The following is a 17,637-nucleotide window of genomic DNA, read 5'->3' on the forward strand; positions in this document are numbered from 1 at the left end:
GAATAGGAGTGGAATATGTGGGGATGGAATGGGTGGGAGTGAATTTTATGCCTTTGTTTTTTGGCTACCTCCCTTGTTAGGGGGAAAGACTTTGGTATATGTATGTACATGTACCAATCTTATCATGATGATGATGATGATGATGACGATATGGTTTAACATGACAAACTCCCCCCTATTGGGAGGCTAAGACAGTGCCCCTTCCATAGGTACTTCTTCAAAATGTCATTCACTATACTTTTGGGATGTTTGACAGTCTCAGCAATGACTAATTGAGAGTCTGTCTTGGTGATGCAATTTCACAATTAGTTCTTACACAGAGAGAGTAGTAGTATTTCAAGGTATGTTCACTGTACAAGGGCCGGGCATGTACTGAACTGTTATGCAGATGATAGGCAATTAAGTGAATAAATACAGGTAAATTAAAGCATCTGTATCATTTTGGACACGTCATTTTTAAGACTGAATTGCAAATATACTAATAACTTTCTGCATATGTTTTCCTATTCCTTCAAATTTTGTCTAGAAGTAACTGATCTTTATAGGATGTCATGTTCCAATGTTTTAAATCTGAACTTAGCTCTCAAGGATGATATTATTAACTTTAAAATGAAATTACAAGTGTTCAGAACATTTCTGACACTACTGTATATACATATATCAAAAAGCAATTTTCCCCTTATAAAGGGAATGGCCTTGTCTAGGCACTATATCCATCCTTTACCCATCCCACACCCATTTGTTGTCCCCTCTATTTTAGCTCCTTGTGGATGAAAGGTCATACCTAATCTCCAGCCAATGCTCATGTCAAAAGCAATGAAACAAGACACAGTACCTCCAAAGCAGGTCCCATCATCCAAATCTGGTCTACTCTCAACACTTCATTACGTGGCAACCCTCCCCCCTCAACCACTTGAGAACCATAAAAAATGCACAAGAAGAAATCTCTTCAGGCTGCATCAATTTCTCATCCCTTCACAATCACTCTCCACTAACACCAATCTTTTGCCCTCTCCCTTTCCTGTTCAACAGACATTCCCCTTATACTGTTGTTCAATTTAACTCACCTCTTGATGATATCTGCCTTCTAGTTCACTAATAGGTGAAACTCCACTTTATATGAGAGGACTTACACTGGAAGGAGCTCCTACAACATAACACCAACAGACCCTATCCTTTCTCCAGGACCGTACAATTCCAAGTGTCCCACCCCCAACTATCGCCAAGGAAGCGACCAACAAAGAAAATGGACGGTGCTACATTAACTACCAAAGAGAATGGGCTCTGCCACCAACACCAACCTTTTGCCAAACACACCACATACCTGGATGATCTTAAGATCACAAATAACCAATCACCTATGGAAAAAAAAATTACACATCAAAATTAATCCAAATTATTATCTATTCCATGATATAATTAGTCATCCAAACAGGTGGCTTTGTATTCCTTCAAGGATCCTGTAGATCCTCTTGATTACTCTCATCAACCACCAACAGCTCCATGCTCCACTTGTTCTTCAGGACACACTTTCTCACTCTCACTCAAATCATCACTTGCATCTTCAGAAGGGGACCATGGATGCATGACCAGACAGACATCTAACATGTCTTGGCACGCCGTTGACAGATACATAATTTCGCGAGTTCACTTGGGTAACAATTCCCCAGTCACACTGAGTGGTACAGCATGTGGCAGGTGGTTTTACCCAAACCTCCTCTCCCATTATAATTGGCAGGGCATCTACAGTAGGTCATCATTCACTCTCCCAGGGTTCACCAAAGGGTATCTCCAATCATAGGCGTATACACGGTGTTGTGGCACAGACAACTCATTTTGTCCAGATCTTGGTGTACTATTATACCAAAATACTGCCTCAATGGGAAAGATCCCATTCTTCTGTGCAATAGCCTTAATGGTCCTATGATGCTTCTTTACTATTCTGTTCCCTTCTGGTTGGTAAGCAGCTCTAAAGGCCTTCTCAATTTTCCACTGATGCAACATGTCTCCCAAACACTGTGATTGAAAGGCCATACTGTTGTCCATCAACAGTTGATCAACAGGACCTCTTTCCATAAAGATGTCCAATTCTGCTGTGATACATTGTGCGTCTTCTCTCTTCAATTTCCTCCACATCGCAAAGCAACCCAATCCACAACCCACTATGGATAAGTAGGGAATCCCCTTGTAATGAGTCACATCAACAGCCAGGTGCCACCAGTTATATTCAACACAAAGTTCACCTCCCTTGTGCACTATATAAGCAGGATCGATTGACTGACATCGGTCACAACTCTTCACAACTTCCTGGCCAAATATAAGGTCCTGTCTACTCCCATGTGGTGTTTGTCATACACTTTCAAATTCACTAAGGCACCAGCACACATGTGTGCCTGTTCATTGTTAATTTCTGTATCCATTAACCAGCTCCTTTTGACTCTGGTTAAAACATCTGCTCTGTTATTTTCTGTATGTACTAATGACACAGCAATATTCATCCCAAATTCATCAACCATCTCCTTTAAATTTACTAAGCACCATTTAATAGTCATTTTGGCAGCTCCCTTCATGTGAATGCGCTTCACAGTATTTATCATATTTTTCAACCAGGCGCCAACAGTTGCTGAATCGATTCTCAACTCTATAGAGGTAAGACCCCACTTAATTAATGGCCAAATTCACCCCTTTCAACACAGCTTCCAATTCTGCAACATTAGTGTGGTTGAAATCATCCTTTTTTCGTAGCCAAGCGGCATCCTCAACAGTCTTACCATTAATTTCCAAAACTACTTCAACTGCAATCTTACTGGCATCTGACCACACAACACCATATTTAACGTTGGGCACCCACCAGCTCCCTCTTACAAGATCCTCCAGTTTTACTTTCTTGATGACTTCCTTAATTTACCTAGTTGTATTATGCAGGAAGGGGAGCTATGCTCGTGGTGTCCTGCCTTTGTATCTCACAGTGTCTAGTTTGCTTTTAAACTCATGATGACTTCCTTAATCATCAACACCATCTGTTCTCCAACAAAATCCTCCCAACGTGAACCTCCAGCTCTTCTCTTAATGAAATTACATGCAATGTACAACCATCCTGCTATGGGATAATGTCCAACTAATGAACCACAAATAGAGAACAATTCCCTCTTTAAAGTGTCTTGGCTACTTCTGGCACCTCATTACCTCTATGGAACATCAACTCTCCTTCAACTTTTGATAGTTGTAACCCCAAAGCAGCTCCTCCATTGATTGATTCAGGGGATTTGGCTATCAATCCAAATCTACACCTGATCACTTCATCAACAGATACTTTCGTCTCATCCACAAGGATGTCGTCCACATATGGGTTAGTTGCATTCTTGATTGTGTCATCCTTGCTTAGGACATCCTTCAAAATCTTTGACATAATACGGGGTGCCGAGTTCAATCCAAACCCCAAACGCATTAGGCAAAACGTCTGACCCTTATAGTTAACCAGTTGGTATGGCCACAACTATTTATCAATGCTCAATTGTAGATAAGCAGACTTCAAGTCAATAATTGACACATTCTCACCCAAGTGCCACCATTCATGCAACGTCTCACTATATACATCAATCACCTCATCACTCATGTCACATTTAATATTTATATTCAATCAAGAAAATCAAGCACTGGCCTCACCTTATTTTTTGTAGGTTGTTCCACAGCCATAAGAGCAAAACTGCCAGTTTTTGTTTCTTCCTTCCAGGGCACAAGAATCCCTTCTGCTATCCACCTGTCAACTTCCTTCTCAAATTCTTCTCTTTTTCTCCCTTCAAGTTTCTTATTGTAACAACTTATTCTATTGTTCAATTTCACAGGTTGATCACTCTTCCACAACCACTTGACAGTCCACTTCTGTCCATCAAACCAGGCATGGAAATTTGAATCTTAAATGACAGCTTTAACACAATTCTCATTGCTCACAATTGCCTGTTCAATTTCTTGATTAACTGACACCACACCAACAGAACCAAAGCACACCTTTCCTCAATAGATAGTAACACCTCCCAACTGGCCGATGACACCAACACCAAGCACCACATCAACATCAATTAGATAATCAGATACTACAGCTCTCACTATTAGACACTTACTACCATCATCGAATTTCAATGAATCTGTGCCTTTGCATTTAATCTGGCTTCCATCAAAAGCATTAATGAAGATACCACTCTCACAGTTAGCTGCATACTTTGAGTAAACTACTGTTGATGAACATCCCATATCTACAAGCACCTTTGTATGACCATCGTTAATTAAAACATCAACAATAGGCAGTAGGCCTACATTATAATACGCCTTCGTATTGTAAGGGTGACTACAGGCGCAGTAGCCCCCCATTACTCGTTTCCCGAGTTCCATTTTTGACAGTGATTAGCAACATGGCCTAATTCATTGCACTTGAAGCACCTCACCTCTTGTTCCCTACAATCCCTAATCAAATGAGGGTCACTACAATGAAAACACTTCCCTTTGAACAGACCAGTGTCAGGTTTCTTGATTTTGTTATTCATAGTTGTTCCAACAGTCACAGCTGATAAACCCCATTCCTGTCTTGATGCCAAAATTCTGGCTTGACTAATCAATTCACTCATAGCAATTGCCAGCACATTTGGAATTTGCTGCAAAGAAACACTAATATGGTCTGGGAAGCCATTAACAAACATCAACTTCATCACATTTTCCAAACCAATTCCAGTGAATATGTCCAAACTATCCTAGTATTCTTTGATCAACCCTATCTGCTAGCTCTTTTCACCCTTGCTCTCTACCTCACCTCATTTCTCACTCTATCTTCATAACCCCATCATACCTCTTATAGTGAAAATAAAATCTAATCACAATACCTTGAATGATGAAATTTAGTCACTGCATTTGAAAAATTAATGGATATTAGCAAAGGAAAAATACTGTGTATGGAATTATTTGAAAATAATGAAAGGCTAACATAAGTGGGAAATAGTGGATGATGTATGGTAGTTGATTGGGTGGGAGTAGGTGCATACCTTGGCTGGTTACCTCCCTTATAGTGGGAAAAGGTCCTTAATATATAGATAGAATGAAAGGTTATGTAAATATGTAATCTTGAATAACAGACTTATATTTGAAAATTTCAACATACTTACATGAACATAAAATCATTATATCAAATCTCGTGTAAATGGAGTTTCCACATCCTTCTCCCTTCTTAATATCAGCTACTTTTATCTCATGGGTTTGCAACAGTGTACTAGAACCACCATCCTATCCTTACATGTAAGCAGCCCAACCAATGTACATTTGACAAAGGTTATCAATACTTGTAGCATCCTGAATTAGAGCATTGACTTGACCCTCTACAGATAATGGAAGGTTAACTCCTCGGCTCTTTGTTCGAATCTGTCCACTCAAACGCTGTTCAATGTCTCGTACATGAGCTTGTGCCTAGAAAGTTTGAAAGACATTAGGCAGGTTGACGCAAACAATACAAAATAATTTTATGTGGGCAAAAACATAAAGGGGAAATACATACATACATATAACAAAGGCTTTTTCCCCCTTACAAGTGTGGTAGCCAAAAAACAAAGGCATAAAAACCACTCCCACATATTCCATCCCCAACATACCCTCCCCTCCACCCTCTTCCCTCTCTCTTATCTTGGCACCTCCTGGATGATGGGTCATCCCTGCATCTTGCCCACTGCCCTGGGTCAGAAGCAGTGTTGCAAGACACAGCACATCCACAGCAAGGCCACTTCATTAAATTGAAGACCCCCCCTCTCCATCCCTTCATGCAGAAAAGGAGATGGGGAGAAATCCCTTCAGACTGTGTCAATTTATTTCTCACACATACTCCCTCACCCTCATCACCCACCCACTCCCCCTCATGCATCATGGCATCATCCATATACAACCACTTTCTCTTCACCCCTATCTCCTGTCCTCTCCCATCCTTCCTCAACAGATATTCCCCTTTTTCCTAATGTTCCTTTTACCACATCCATCCATCTCATCCTTGGTCGCCCCCTCATGTTCACTCCTTCCACCTCTGCCTTCCACACCTCTTTTACTTGTCTTTCTGTACTCATTCTTTCCATGTGTTCAGACCATCACAATACTTTCTCATCAACCCTATCTACCACCTCCCTTTCCATCCCCCGTTCTCCTTCTCACCTCCTCATTTCTCACTCTATCCAGCCTAGTAACCCCTATCATATCAGGCACCTCATCTCAAACACATTCAAACTCCTCCTCTCTTGTGTTCCATATTTCTGCCCCATATAGTGCTGTTGGCACAATCACTCCTTCATACAATCTTCTGTGGGAGGTACTGCAGATATATGGGATAGGAGGAAAGCTTTTAAGAGCAGTCAAGAGTTTTTACAAGAGTAGTAGAGCTTGTGTTAGGGTTAGAAATGGAGAGAGTGAGTGGTTTGAGGTAAAGGTGGGACTTTGTCAGGGATGTGTTGTGTTGCCCTGGCTGTTAAATTTATACATGGATGGGGTGGTGCAAGAGGGAAATGCAAGGGTTGTGGGTCAGGGATTGGAGGTGGTTAAAGAAAATGGAGAAAGGTGGGAGATAAGTCAGTTGTTGTTTGCTGATGACACTGCGCTTGTAGCAGGATCAGATGAGGGATTGAGGAAGTTACCGACAGAGTTTGGGAAGGTGTGCAAAAGAAGGAAGTTGAAGATAAATGTGGGTAAAAGTAAGGTGATGAAATGTACAAGGGGAAGAAGTGGCAGCAGACTGGAAGTGAGTGTTAAGGGAGAGAGACTGGAGGAAGTGAATAGTTTTAGATACTTGGGTGCAAATGTGGCAGGAAAGGGAGGAGTGGAAGTGGAGGTAGAATGTAGATTGAGAGAGGTGAGTAAATGTGTCCAAACCATCCCAATACTCTTTCATCGACCCTATCTCCCAACTCCCTTTCCACCCCTGCTCTTCTCCTCACCTCCTCATTTCTCACTCTATCCAGCCTTGTAACACCTACTATACTTCTCAGGCATTTCATCTCAAACACATTGGATATATGGATAGGCAAATAAATTATTTGCTTACCTTTTCATTATTTATTTCTCCTGTTGTTTTGGATTTTTTGTCTCGCCTTGACCATTCCACCAATGGGTCATGTATAAATGGTCTCAAAACAGACATTAGAGCTTCTCTCTCTTCACGTATCACTCGTAAAGTAACCTACAGGAAGAATAAATTAAATCTCAGTTTTACATTTTTACATAATTCCCAATTTTGTTTATATTCCATTCATAAGTTCTTTAATCTTTATGTCATGTTGGCATGCATGCTGTTCATCCCCATATATAAGGTTATTTCCACATTTCTTTCTTAGAATTTTTAACAGAAATTATCCTTTTCACAGTAAAACAATCATAGTCTTCTGTGCACCCAGACACTAACCTCACAGGTAATTCTATAAACACCTTCACAGCCAGTGGGGCCCATTGCTGCAACCATGTTGTGTGTGAGACGGAAAGGCACTCTTTCAGGCCAATCAAAGTTTTCACCCTGGGAAAAATATATAAATAAATAAATAAAAGATATAAACATAATAGAATAAATTAAATAATATTTAAGGATAGCAAATGGATGATGGATGAAACCCAAGTATCTAAAGCTATCTACTTCTTCCAATCTCTCTCCCTTAATACTCACCTCTAATTTGCTGCCATATTCTCCCCTTGTACATCTCATCACCTTACTTTTACCCACAACTTCCTTCTTTCAAACACCTTCTCAAATTCTGTCACTAACTTCCTTAATCCCTCCTCTGATCCTGTTACAAGTGTAGTATTGTCAGCAAACAACTGATTTCAACTGACTTATCTCCCACCACTTTCTTAAACCATCTCTAATCACCGACCCATTACTCTTGCATTTACCTTTCACACAACCCCATCCATGTATAAGTTGAACAGTCAAGGCAACATAATAAATCCCTGGCAAAGTACCTCCTTAACCTTAAACCACTCACTCTCTCCATTTCTGATTTTAATACAGGCTGTACTACTCTTGTAAAAAATCTTGATTGCTTTTAACAGCTTTCCTCCTATCCCATACATCTGCAATACCTCCCACAGTGCCTTCTTGTCTACTCTGTCATAAGCTTTTTCCAAATCCATAAAGGCCCAAAATACATCCTTACCTTTTCCTAAAGCTTTCTCACATATCTGCTTTACTACAAAAATCTGATCCACACAACTCCTACCTGTCCTAATCCCACACTGTTCTTTACCAATTACTCCCTCTGTTCCTCTCCTAATCCTCTCAATCAAAATCCTCCCATAAGTCTTCCCAACTACACTTAACAAACTGATCCCTCTGAAACTACCACACTCACACTTGTCCCATTTTCCCTTGTAAAGTGGAACTATACAGGCACCTCCAGTTCTCCAGCACTCTACCCTCTTTTAAATAAACATTAAACAACCTCACCAGCCACTCCACCATCATTGTACCTCCCTTTTTTTAAGACACTGCATAGCACCCATCTAAACCCATCTAACCCAGGTGCCTTACCTGCTCTAATCATTTTAATAACTGTTTTCACCTCCTTTTTCCTTATTTCTCTTCCATTTTCCTTACTCATTATTGTCATTTTTTTAGTGCTTCCCACTGCAACTACCTTTCCCTCCCTATCCTCCTTCACATTTAGCAACTCCCTAAAATACTCTGCCCATCTTCCTTTTACTGCCGTCTCTTCTATTATCATCTCTTCATCTGCACCTTTTACCTTTTTTCTCTATTTGATTTGCCTCCTCTTCCCCTCTTAATTTCTTTCCAAAACATTTTTTCATTACTTTCAAAATTTTGTCATACTCTTACCCCATTTTACATCTGCTCTCCTCTTTGTCTCCTTTCACTTATGCTTTACCTCTTCTCCTTTCTTTGTACCTCTTATTTAATTCTCTCATCCTATTTTGTAACCAATCTGTGAAAGATCACTTCTTTTTTACAATCTTCTTTGCTTCATCATCCTAACACTCACTACCCTTCCTTCTATTTCCTCCCATCCTCATTACACACTAACTTTGCACATCTTGTGACTCCCTCCTTGAACCATCCCCATTCCTCCTCCACTCCTAGTTCTACTCTATCTTTGACTCCTACTCCTCTCTCAGTTTCTTCTTGTACTCCTCCTTTTCTTTCTCATTTAAGCAGTTTACTCTAAGCACCTCCCTACCTTTTGTCCTTTTCCTCTTTCTCCATCTATCCTCTACTCTCAACTTATCTTCCACCAAAAAATTATCTAATATTCCCCCACTCTCTCCCCTTAGAACATGTACATTCAAAACCCTTCCTACAATTATCCTGGTTACCACTATATAGTCCATTAATGCCCTATCTACCACCCTTCCATCCACCAACCTGTCCCATGTGTACTTATGCTTGACTTTCTTCCTAAACACTGTATTTGCTATCATCAGCTTTCTTTTGAGACACATCTCCACCATCAACTCTCCACTATGATTTTCTCCTGGAACTCCACACTTCCCAACCACTCAGACTATTGGTTCATTTCCTATCCTAGCATTAAGATCTCCCAATACCAACAGTGCAAAAGATTTTTTCCATACACATTTCAAAATGTGTGTCTGAATAAGAAATAAGTTGTCCACAGTCAAAAACTTAATAAAGAATAGAATCAATTCAAAAGAACAAACCTTATTAAAAAGGCAGTTGAAATCAACATGAACTGTGTCTCCATTTGACGAGTCAAAAAGGATGTTCTCACCATGACGATCTCCAAGTCCTAAAATGTACCCTACCATTGACATGACTGCTGTGGTTCTACAGTAAGATAAGCGGGCCATGTACCTGGAAGTGAAAAATACATTCATATAACTATCTGGCTTCTGCATCCAGAAATTAAACCAAGACCTCCTGAGTTATTTTTTAACCATTCTCTTTTCAATTGGCCAATCAAGGGTTCAAAAAGCTTGCAACCTGTTGTATGCAGGATTTGATGCTCATTGAAGCTATAATCTTGTGACCAGTTTTACATGAACTCTGACCCCATGGGCATCCATAGGGGTGAGGGGTTAAGGCATGAGAAGGCAGTTAGTTCCCTCCTTGAAATGTGTGTTTGTTTTGCTACATAAAGAGAATAATGTCTTGTGGTATTTGTTTTGTAACAAGCTAAGGTGATGTGATGAACAGTGGACTTCAATGAGAAGGATGAAATGTTCTCACTACTCCAGGAGTGCCTCATATCTTCTTCATTTATTGTCATGATGAGGGAGTGACACTATGTAAGCCTTTCACTGAACCAACTCAGCAGACAAACACCACACAGAGTACCATCTTGTTCTTATTAATCTTTTTGCTACATAGGTGAGCATCTGCAGTTCTTGAATATCCTGTATAAGGTTCTGAAAATAATGTATTTCAACACTTGTAGTATTAAGAGCAAGCTCCTGGAAGTCCAGGCATACATCAGAAAAATCTTGATAGGGGAAGAATATCCCCAGCTTTGGGGTTGTCATCACATGGTGTCATGTGAAATGTTTACTTGAAAAACATGTTTGGTTTGCTCTGATTTTTTTTTTTACCTTATTTCTTATCTATTTAATTTTTTTCATTTATTTACTATTATCATTCTGTCCTTGGTGAGTGGGCAAGATGCAGGGCTGACCTGTCATCCAGAAGGAGCCAAGAAAAAAGGGAGAGAGTGATGGTGAACAGGAGTGGAGTATGTGGGGATGAAATGGGTGGGAGCGGATTTATGCCTTTGACTTTAGCTACCTCCCTCATAAGGGGGAAAAAGCTCTTGGTATATGTATTAATATTATTATTTTATATTTATGAGGGGTGCAAAGAAAAAAAAGAAGAGAAGCAAAACAAAAGATAAAGGCGGCCAAAAGGAGAGATGTAAAATGGGGGAAAAGTATTACAGAAAATATTAAAAATAATAAAAAGATGATTTGGAAGGAAATTAAGAGAGGCAAATCAAGTGGAGAAGAAATGGTAAGAGGTGCAGGTGGAGAGATGATAACAAAAGAGGCAGCAGTAAGGGGAAGATAGGCAGAGTATTTTAGAGAATTGTTAAATGTGGAGGAGGACTGGGAGGAAAGGTGGTTACAGTTTAAGGTGCTAAGAAAATGACATTTATGGATGAGAAAAAAAGGACTGAAATAAGAAAAGATAAGATGAAAGCAGTTATCAAAGTTATGAGAGCAGGTAAGGCACCTGGGTTAGATGGGTATCATGAGGAGTGTCTGAAAAAGGGAGGTACAGTGATGGTAGACTGGCTGGTGAGGTTGTTTAATATTTGTCTAAAAGAGGGTAGAGTGCTGGAGGACTGGAGTAGTACCTGTGTAGTTCCGCTTTACTACAGAAAAGGGGACAAATGTGAGTGTAGTAGTTTCAGAGGATTCAGTTTGTTGAGTGTAATTGAGAAGGATTGTGGGAGGGTTTTGATTGAGAGGATTGTTTTGTCCTTTAATCCATATACTACAATACACTTTTTTCTATCCTCTGTATCTCTGACCTAATTTGCTTTTTCTTTGATTACTTGAATAATTGTGTCCTTTGCATTTTCCTGCATTTGTTGTTGTACTATTTCTTTAAAAGCTATCTTTTCATTTTCTGTTTTCATTTCATTTCTTAATCTTCTGCAAATGTTACTCACCTAAGTTTTCTTCAATTCTTTCATTGCCTATATTTTGTGGTTTACCTCTTTTTTTTTAATTCTCACTATTGGTATTATCATTTTTCATCAGATCTCTTCTATAACTATCCTTTTTGAGTTTCTTTTCTGTCCCCTTGTTTTTTTTTTATCCCAGTTTAATGAGTCTTCTCTGTCAAAGACTTCCATGTCTTTCATGATTCTGTAAATGGCCAATAGATCTCCTCTTTCTTTTCTCTCTTTGTAAGTGCATATGGGCCTGGTAGTAAGAAGAGTGTAGAGGAAAGAAGCTTTTTGGATAGATTCAAATGAGTGCTTAGAGAATTTTGGGAGGAATGTCAATGTAGTGGTATTGGGAGCTCTCAATGCTAGAGTACAGGATGAACCAATGGTTGGAGTGTTGGGAAGTTTGGAGTGCCAGATAAAAATCATAATGGAGAACTGATGACAATATGTTTAGAGAGTTGATGATAGCTAAGGTTTAAGAAAAAAGTCAAGCATAAGTACACATGGAAGAGGGTGGTGAATGGAAGGGTGGTTGGTAAGGCATTAATGGACCATGTAATGGTATCTATGAGAAGAATAGCAAGAGTTCTGGATGTCCATGTTCTTAGGGGAGAGAGTGGGGAAATATCAAATGATAATTATTTTGGTAGTAGATAAGTTGAGAGTGGAGGATAGGTGGAGGAAGAAGGAAAGGGCAAAAGGTAGGGAGGTGCTTGTGTAAGGACAGGAATTTTGAAGGGATATTATTTTTGGAATTTCGTTTTATTTATCTATTTATTTATTTGAGTGTTGATTTGAGAGACTGGGTATTATGGACGTCGTGACGGTTTTACTCAACCAAGAAGCAAAGTAGAAAATAGAGCCTTAATAGACCATGAATTTATTCTATTCTATGTCTGCCTATCAAGATGTGTTGGCAAAGAGCCTTACTATAATCATTGAAGAAGAACATACAATAGGAGATAGCTACAAATATATTTCAGCTGATTTTGGTTCAACTGAGTTTCGAGACGACATTAGAATGTTCTCGAACGTAGCGGGCGCACCGTAGCTCCGCCCACCCGTGACGTCACTAAACGTTCGGACAGAGGCCTAAGCTAAGGCCATTAATTTTAAGAGTAATAGGAAAAATTCCCAACTTTCAGTTCAGGATTCCACTAGAGAAATAGTTTAGGGAGAGATTGTAGCAGCTAGGGGCTCTGTTGAGAAGCGAAATGAAGTTTTACGAAATAATACAACAGGGAGGTTAGTAGTTTACCCATAGATACGAACACATAGCCGTCTCGTTCTTTTTGTGCGCAGCTAAAATTTTAATCTGATGCCAAAAATGATTCCGATAACAGGTATGAACACGTTCTGTAAGATTAATGAAAACAAATGTCAATATGTGAGTTAAATGATATAGTGCAGATATAGTAGGTAGATAGTTATTATTATTATTAAGTTTTGAATCTGATGCCAAAAATGATTCCGATAACAGATATGGAAAAAGGGGTTTAAGGGAGTGTACTTCACAAACACTTTGCGTATATACATTAGCTATGAGGGTGTAATCCTTAGAGTATAATTCTGTCTGTGATCGTTCTCTAATAAGAATACGGGGTTGAAGGTAGACACAGTGCTTGAAGGTAGACACAATATTATAAGTAGACTTATACAGTGACCGGAAGGTTGGAGCGTAAATAACTACGTTTTTCCACGTGCCTGTGACCTTACTTATGATGCCCATAAGAAAGAAAAAACTGTGTTATTAAATGTCTCGCATACCCATATATTTTTCATATTGTAAGGATCAATAGATTAGTTGGAGAAAACCACAATATACTTTTGTATTTCCTTACTATATTTTTGCTTCAGTGTAATAATTAACACATAGCAGACCTTCGCTTACATGCTTTTACTACCCCCACATTATTGGTGGCCCCACATTATTGGTGGCAGCACATTATTGGTGGCTTATATTCTTTTACTACCCCCACTTGGGCATAGGCCTTTTCGCTACCCAGAACCAACCCCGAACGACCTGAGGAAAGGGGACGGAGTCAGACGTGAATAACAAGGAGCAGTTTCCATTTATGGTCAGATATATCCATATAGACGATTGGGTGGTGGCAGCGTATACCTTGATTTTTTTTATTTCCCAAATCGTTCTTATGTGGGTATCTCTGATCACTCCCATTGGAGGTGCTCTTGGTTAAACACATCCTAATCAATCGACGGCACCACACTTGGAATAATCTATTTAAATGAGAAGGAAAGAGGGCAGGAGTACAACAAGCTGAGAGAAGTGTGGGAGATAAAGGATAGAGTAGAGGTAGGAATGGAGGAGGAATGAGGGTGTTTCAACAAGGGAGTGACAAGATGTGCAAAGTTGGTATGTGGAACAAGGATGGGAGGGAAGAGAAGGAACGGTAGTGAGTGGTGTGATGATGAAGTGAAAAAGGTAGTAGAAGAGAAAAAGAGAGCACTTAGGGATTGGTTGCAAAGTAGGATGAGAGAGGCATATGAGAGCTACAAAGAAAAAAGAGGGGAAGCAAAACATAAGATAGGGCAAAAAGGAAAGCAGATGTAAAATGAAGGAATATAATAGAAAATTTTTAAACTAATAAAAAGGTGTTTTGTAAGTTAAGTGCAAAAAAATAAAAGATGTAGATGTTAACAAAAGAGGAGATGGCAAGGAAAAAATGGGCAGAGTATTTCAAAGCTGAATGTGGAGGATAGGAAGGAACTGGTGGTAGCAGTGGGAGGCGCTAAGGAAATGACAGTGATGGGAGAGGAAAATGGAGGAGAAATAAGAAAAGATGAGGTACAAATAGTTTCAAAAATTATGAGAGTAGGTCAGGCACCTGGGTTAGATGGGTGTCATGCAGTGTCTGAAGAAGGGAGGTACAGTAATAGTGGACTGGCTGGTGAGGTTGTTTAATGTGTGTCTAAGGGAGGGTAGGGTGCCAGAGGACTAGAGGAGTGCCTGTATAGTTCTGCTTTACAAGGGAAAAGGACACAAATATAAATGTAGTAGTTTCAAAGGAATCAGTTTGTTGAGAGTAGTTGAAAAGGATTATGGGAGAAGTGAGAGTATTAGGAGAAGGACAGAGGGAGTAATTGATCAGATTTTTGTTTTAAGGCAGATATATGAAAGCTTTAGCAAAAAGGTTAGGATATTTTTGGGGGCTTTGTGGATTTGGAAAAGGATTATGACTGGGTGGACAGGAAGGCATTGTGGAAGGTTCCGTAGATATATGGGTTTGGGGGAAAGCTGCTAAGGATAGTCAAAAGTTTTTATGAGAGTAGTAGAGCCTGTGTTAGAATTGGAAATGGAGAGAGCATGTAGTTTGAGGTAAAAGTGGGGCTGCATCAGGGATGTGTCATGTTGCCATGGTTGTTCAATGTGTACATGGATGGGGTGGTGTGGCAAGTAAATGTGAGGGTAATGGGCAGAAGACTGGAGATGGTTAAGGAAAATGGAGAAAAATGGGAGGTGAACCAGTTGTTGTTTGCTAACAACACTCTATTTGTTATAAGATCAGAGGGGGTATTGAGAGAGTGATGGAGCTTGGGAAGGTATGTGACAGGACAAAGTTCAAGGTAAATGTGGGTAAAAGTAAGATGACGAGATGTTCAATGGGAGAAAAGGGCAGTGAGTTGAAAGTAAGTCTTAAAGAAGAGAGGATGGAGGAGGTGGTATTTGGGGTCACATGTGGCAGGAAAGGGAGTGGAGGTGGTGGTAAATTGTGGATTGAGAGAAGCAAGTAAATGCCTTGGGGGATTAAAAAGTGTCATGAGATATAGGCATTTGGGAATGGATGCAAAGAGATTACATAAAGGGGTGATTGTATCGACAACATTGTATGGGACAGAGACTTGGAATTCAAGAGAGGAAAAGTTTAAATGTGTTTGAGATGAAATGTACGAGAAGTATGATAGGGGTTACTGGGTTGGATAGTGAGAAATGAGGGGGGTGAGGAGGAGAGTGGGGACAGAAGAGAAGAGGTAAGATAGGGTTGATGAAAGAGTATTGGGATTGTTTGGACACATGGAAAGAATGAGTGAAGAAATATTAGTAAAAGAGGTGTGAAAGGCAGAGACGGATGGAGTTACCTTGAAGGAACAACTGAGGATGAGATGAATGGACGGGGTGAAAGGGGCTCTGAGCAACAGGGGAATGTTTGTTGTTTGTTGAGCAAGGAAGGGAGAATATCTGTGTACAGATGATACTGTGATGCAATGATGGGAGGGGGAAGGCGATGGAGGGGGGGGAGTAGGGGGTGGTTATGTGTGAATGATATTTTCATGTAGCCCAGAGGGATTTATACCCATTTTCTTTTTTTCTGTATGAGGGGGCAGAGAGGGGAGTCATTAAGTGAAGTGGCCTTCCTGAAATGCTTCTGACCCTGGAGAGTGGCCAGGTTACAGGGATGACCCATGATCGACAAGGAGTGAAGACAAGAGGTATGAAAGGGTGTTAGATGGGAGTGGATATGTGCCTTTTGACTCAGCTACCTTCCTTATCAGGTGGAAAAATCCTTGGTATATAGAGATTTTCCCTCCCCCTCCAATTTCACTATGGCATTGGGCAACTATCAGTATGACAATGACAGCTGTGAGGGAGGTTGATGGATGGGTGGAGAGTGCCATAAAATCCATGCAATAAATTCAAATTGTTCATTACGCTTACCAACCTTGCAGCAAGGCTAAATGGTGATCTGGTTACAGGAAATTAATTCCTGATAATGGCGATCCTGATACAGGGGAGATTACTGTATACTGTGACCAAAGCCGTCACTTTGGGTTTGTATGTTCAGACTACCTGAGCAAACACACATTACCAGTAACCACTCAGCAAATTATTGGTAGCCCTTTAGTTGAAGCCTAAGTCAATGTGGTTCAAGGCCAGAATGAAAGCAACCCAACATTTTAACATGCTATGAACCTTAATACTAATTTACCTACCAGGCTTGTGGATCAGGGAAAGTTTTGAGGAACCATTCACTGAAGACTGGAGGATGCTTTGGAACCAACTTGTTTAAATAAATATCACGTTTTGTTGCCAAAGGTGTTTCACGTTTACACATAAGTTGTTTGAGCTCCTGACCTGATGTGTACTTCCCACAGTCACGGTACAGACGATGGAGAATTTGGCGGAGACCTGTGAGATTGGGGACCCATTCAATGAGTCCACATTCTTCATTCAGAGGTACTACTGTCTGTAATGATATAGGAGTATGATATAGCTCATTTATGAATGTCTCTATATGTTCCATTGCAACTTCAAACACGAAATTTTGAATATTTGTAAATTTAGGTTTAAGATCATCATTCAAATACCACTGTCTTATATCCATAGAATTGTATACCTATAAGGACTTCTATAACTACAAGAAAATATTCAGATCTTAATGGCACAAACAACAAATCAAATTTTCAAAAAATTTCTTACATAGGTCCTGATATGTAAAGATCTCTTCCTTGATTCTGGTTCTCTGAGTAGACAGCGATTCACAAAGGCATTAAATTCCATCAATCTACAATCCTTTCTCAGATCGTCCTTGGAAGAGAAAAGATTATTATATATATATATATATATATATATATATATATATATATATATATATATATATATATATGCAACAGTAATCACATAAAACACGTGAATAAAGATTTATGCTTGTAACCACAAGGAAAATAAAGATCGGAATACTGAACGTTTTCGTCTATTAAGACATTTTCAAAGTACATAGTGTCACAACAAAGAATAACTTAAATATAATAATATAGAAAACAGGAGAGGTCACACAACGTAAATACGAAAGGAATATCATACAAAGAAATGAAAATATAAAAACAGTAAATAAAATGGGTGACAATTGAAACAGGTGAAAAAATGTCACACAACATAAACCATAAGGATGACCAATGACAAGGTGAAAAAAAGAACATTCAACATAAAAGATAATAACAAGAAATAAGAAGGGTGACAATTGAC

The 17,637-nt window shown here is 39.5% G+C and overlaps 1 protein-coding gene across 4 annotated transcripts in view; it reads right to left on the minus strand.

Annotated features, from left to right (window-relative positions):
• Positions 1–5,110: 5,110 nt before the first annotated feature.
• Positions 5,111–17,637, minus strand: part of LOC143037248 (serine/threonine-protein kinase atr-like) — a 144,077-nt gene continuing 131,550 nt past the window's right edge. For 3 of the 4 annotated variants that reach the window (XM_076205391.1, XM_076205379.1, XM_076205385.1), the window contains 6 exons: positions 17,092–17,199; positions 16,605–16,858; positions 9,685–9,838; positions 7,421–7,528; positions 7,064–7,198; positions 5,111–5,451 (listed from right to left, as the gene is read on the minus strand). In XM_076205391.1, coding sequence (XP_076061506.1) covers positions 5,278–5,451; positions 7,064–7,198; positions 7,421–7,528; positions 9,685–9,838; positions 16,605–16,858; positions 17,092–17,199 — 933 coding nt within the window. In that variant the 3' untranslated portion in view covers positions 5,111–5,277. Of the gene's footprint in view, positions 5,452–7,063; positions 7,199–7,420; positions 7,529–9,684; positions 9,839–16,604; positions 16,859–17,091; positions 17,200–17,637 lie in introns of those variants that run through there. The other variant, XR_012967459.1, reaches the window with a different exon arrangement.

The sequence above is a fragment of the Oratosquilla oratoria genome, chromosome 2 (genome assembly GCF_046742065.1).
Source record: "Oratosquilla oratoria isolate Oo_2021 chromosome 2, ASM4674206v1, whole genome shotgun sequence".
Classification (NCBI taxonomy): Eukaryota; Metazoa; Arthropoda; class Malacostraca; order Stomatopoda; family Squillidae; genus Oratosquilla; species Oratosquilla oratoria.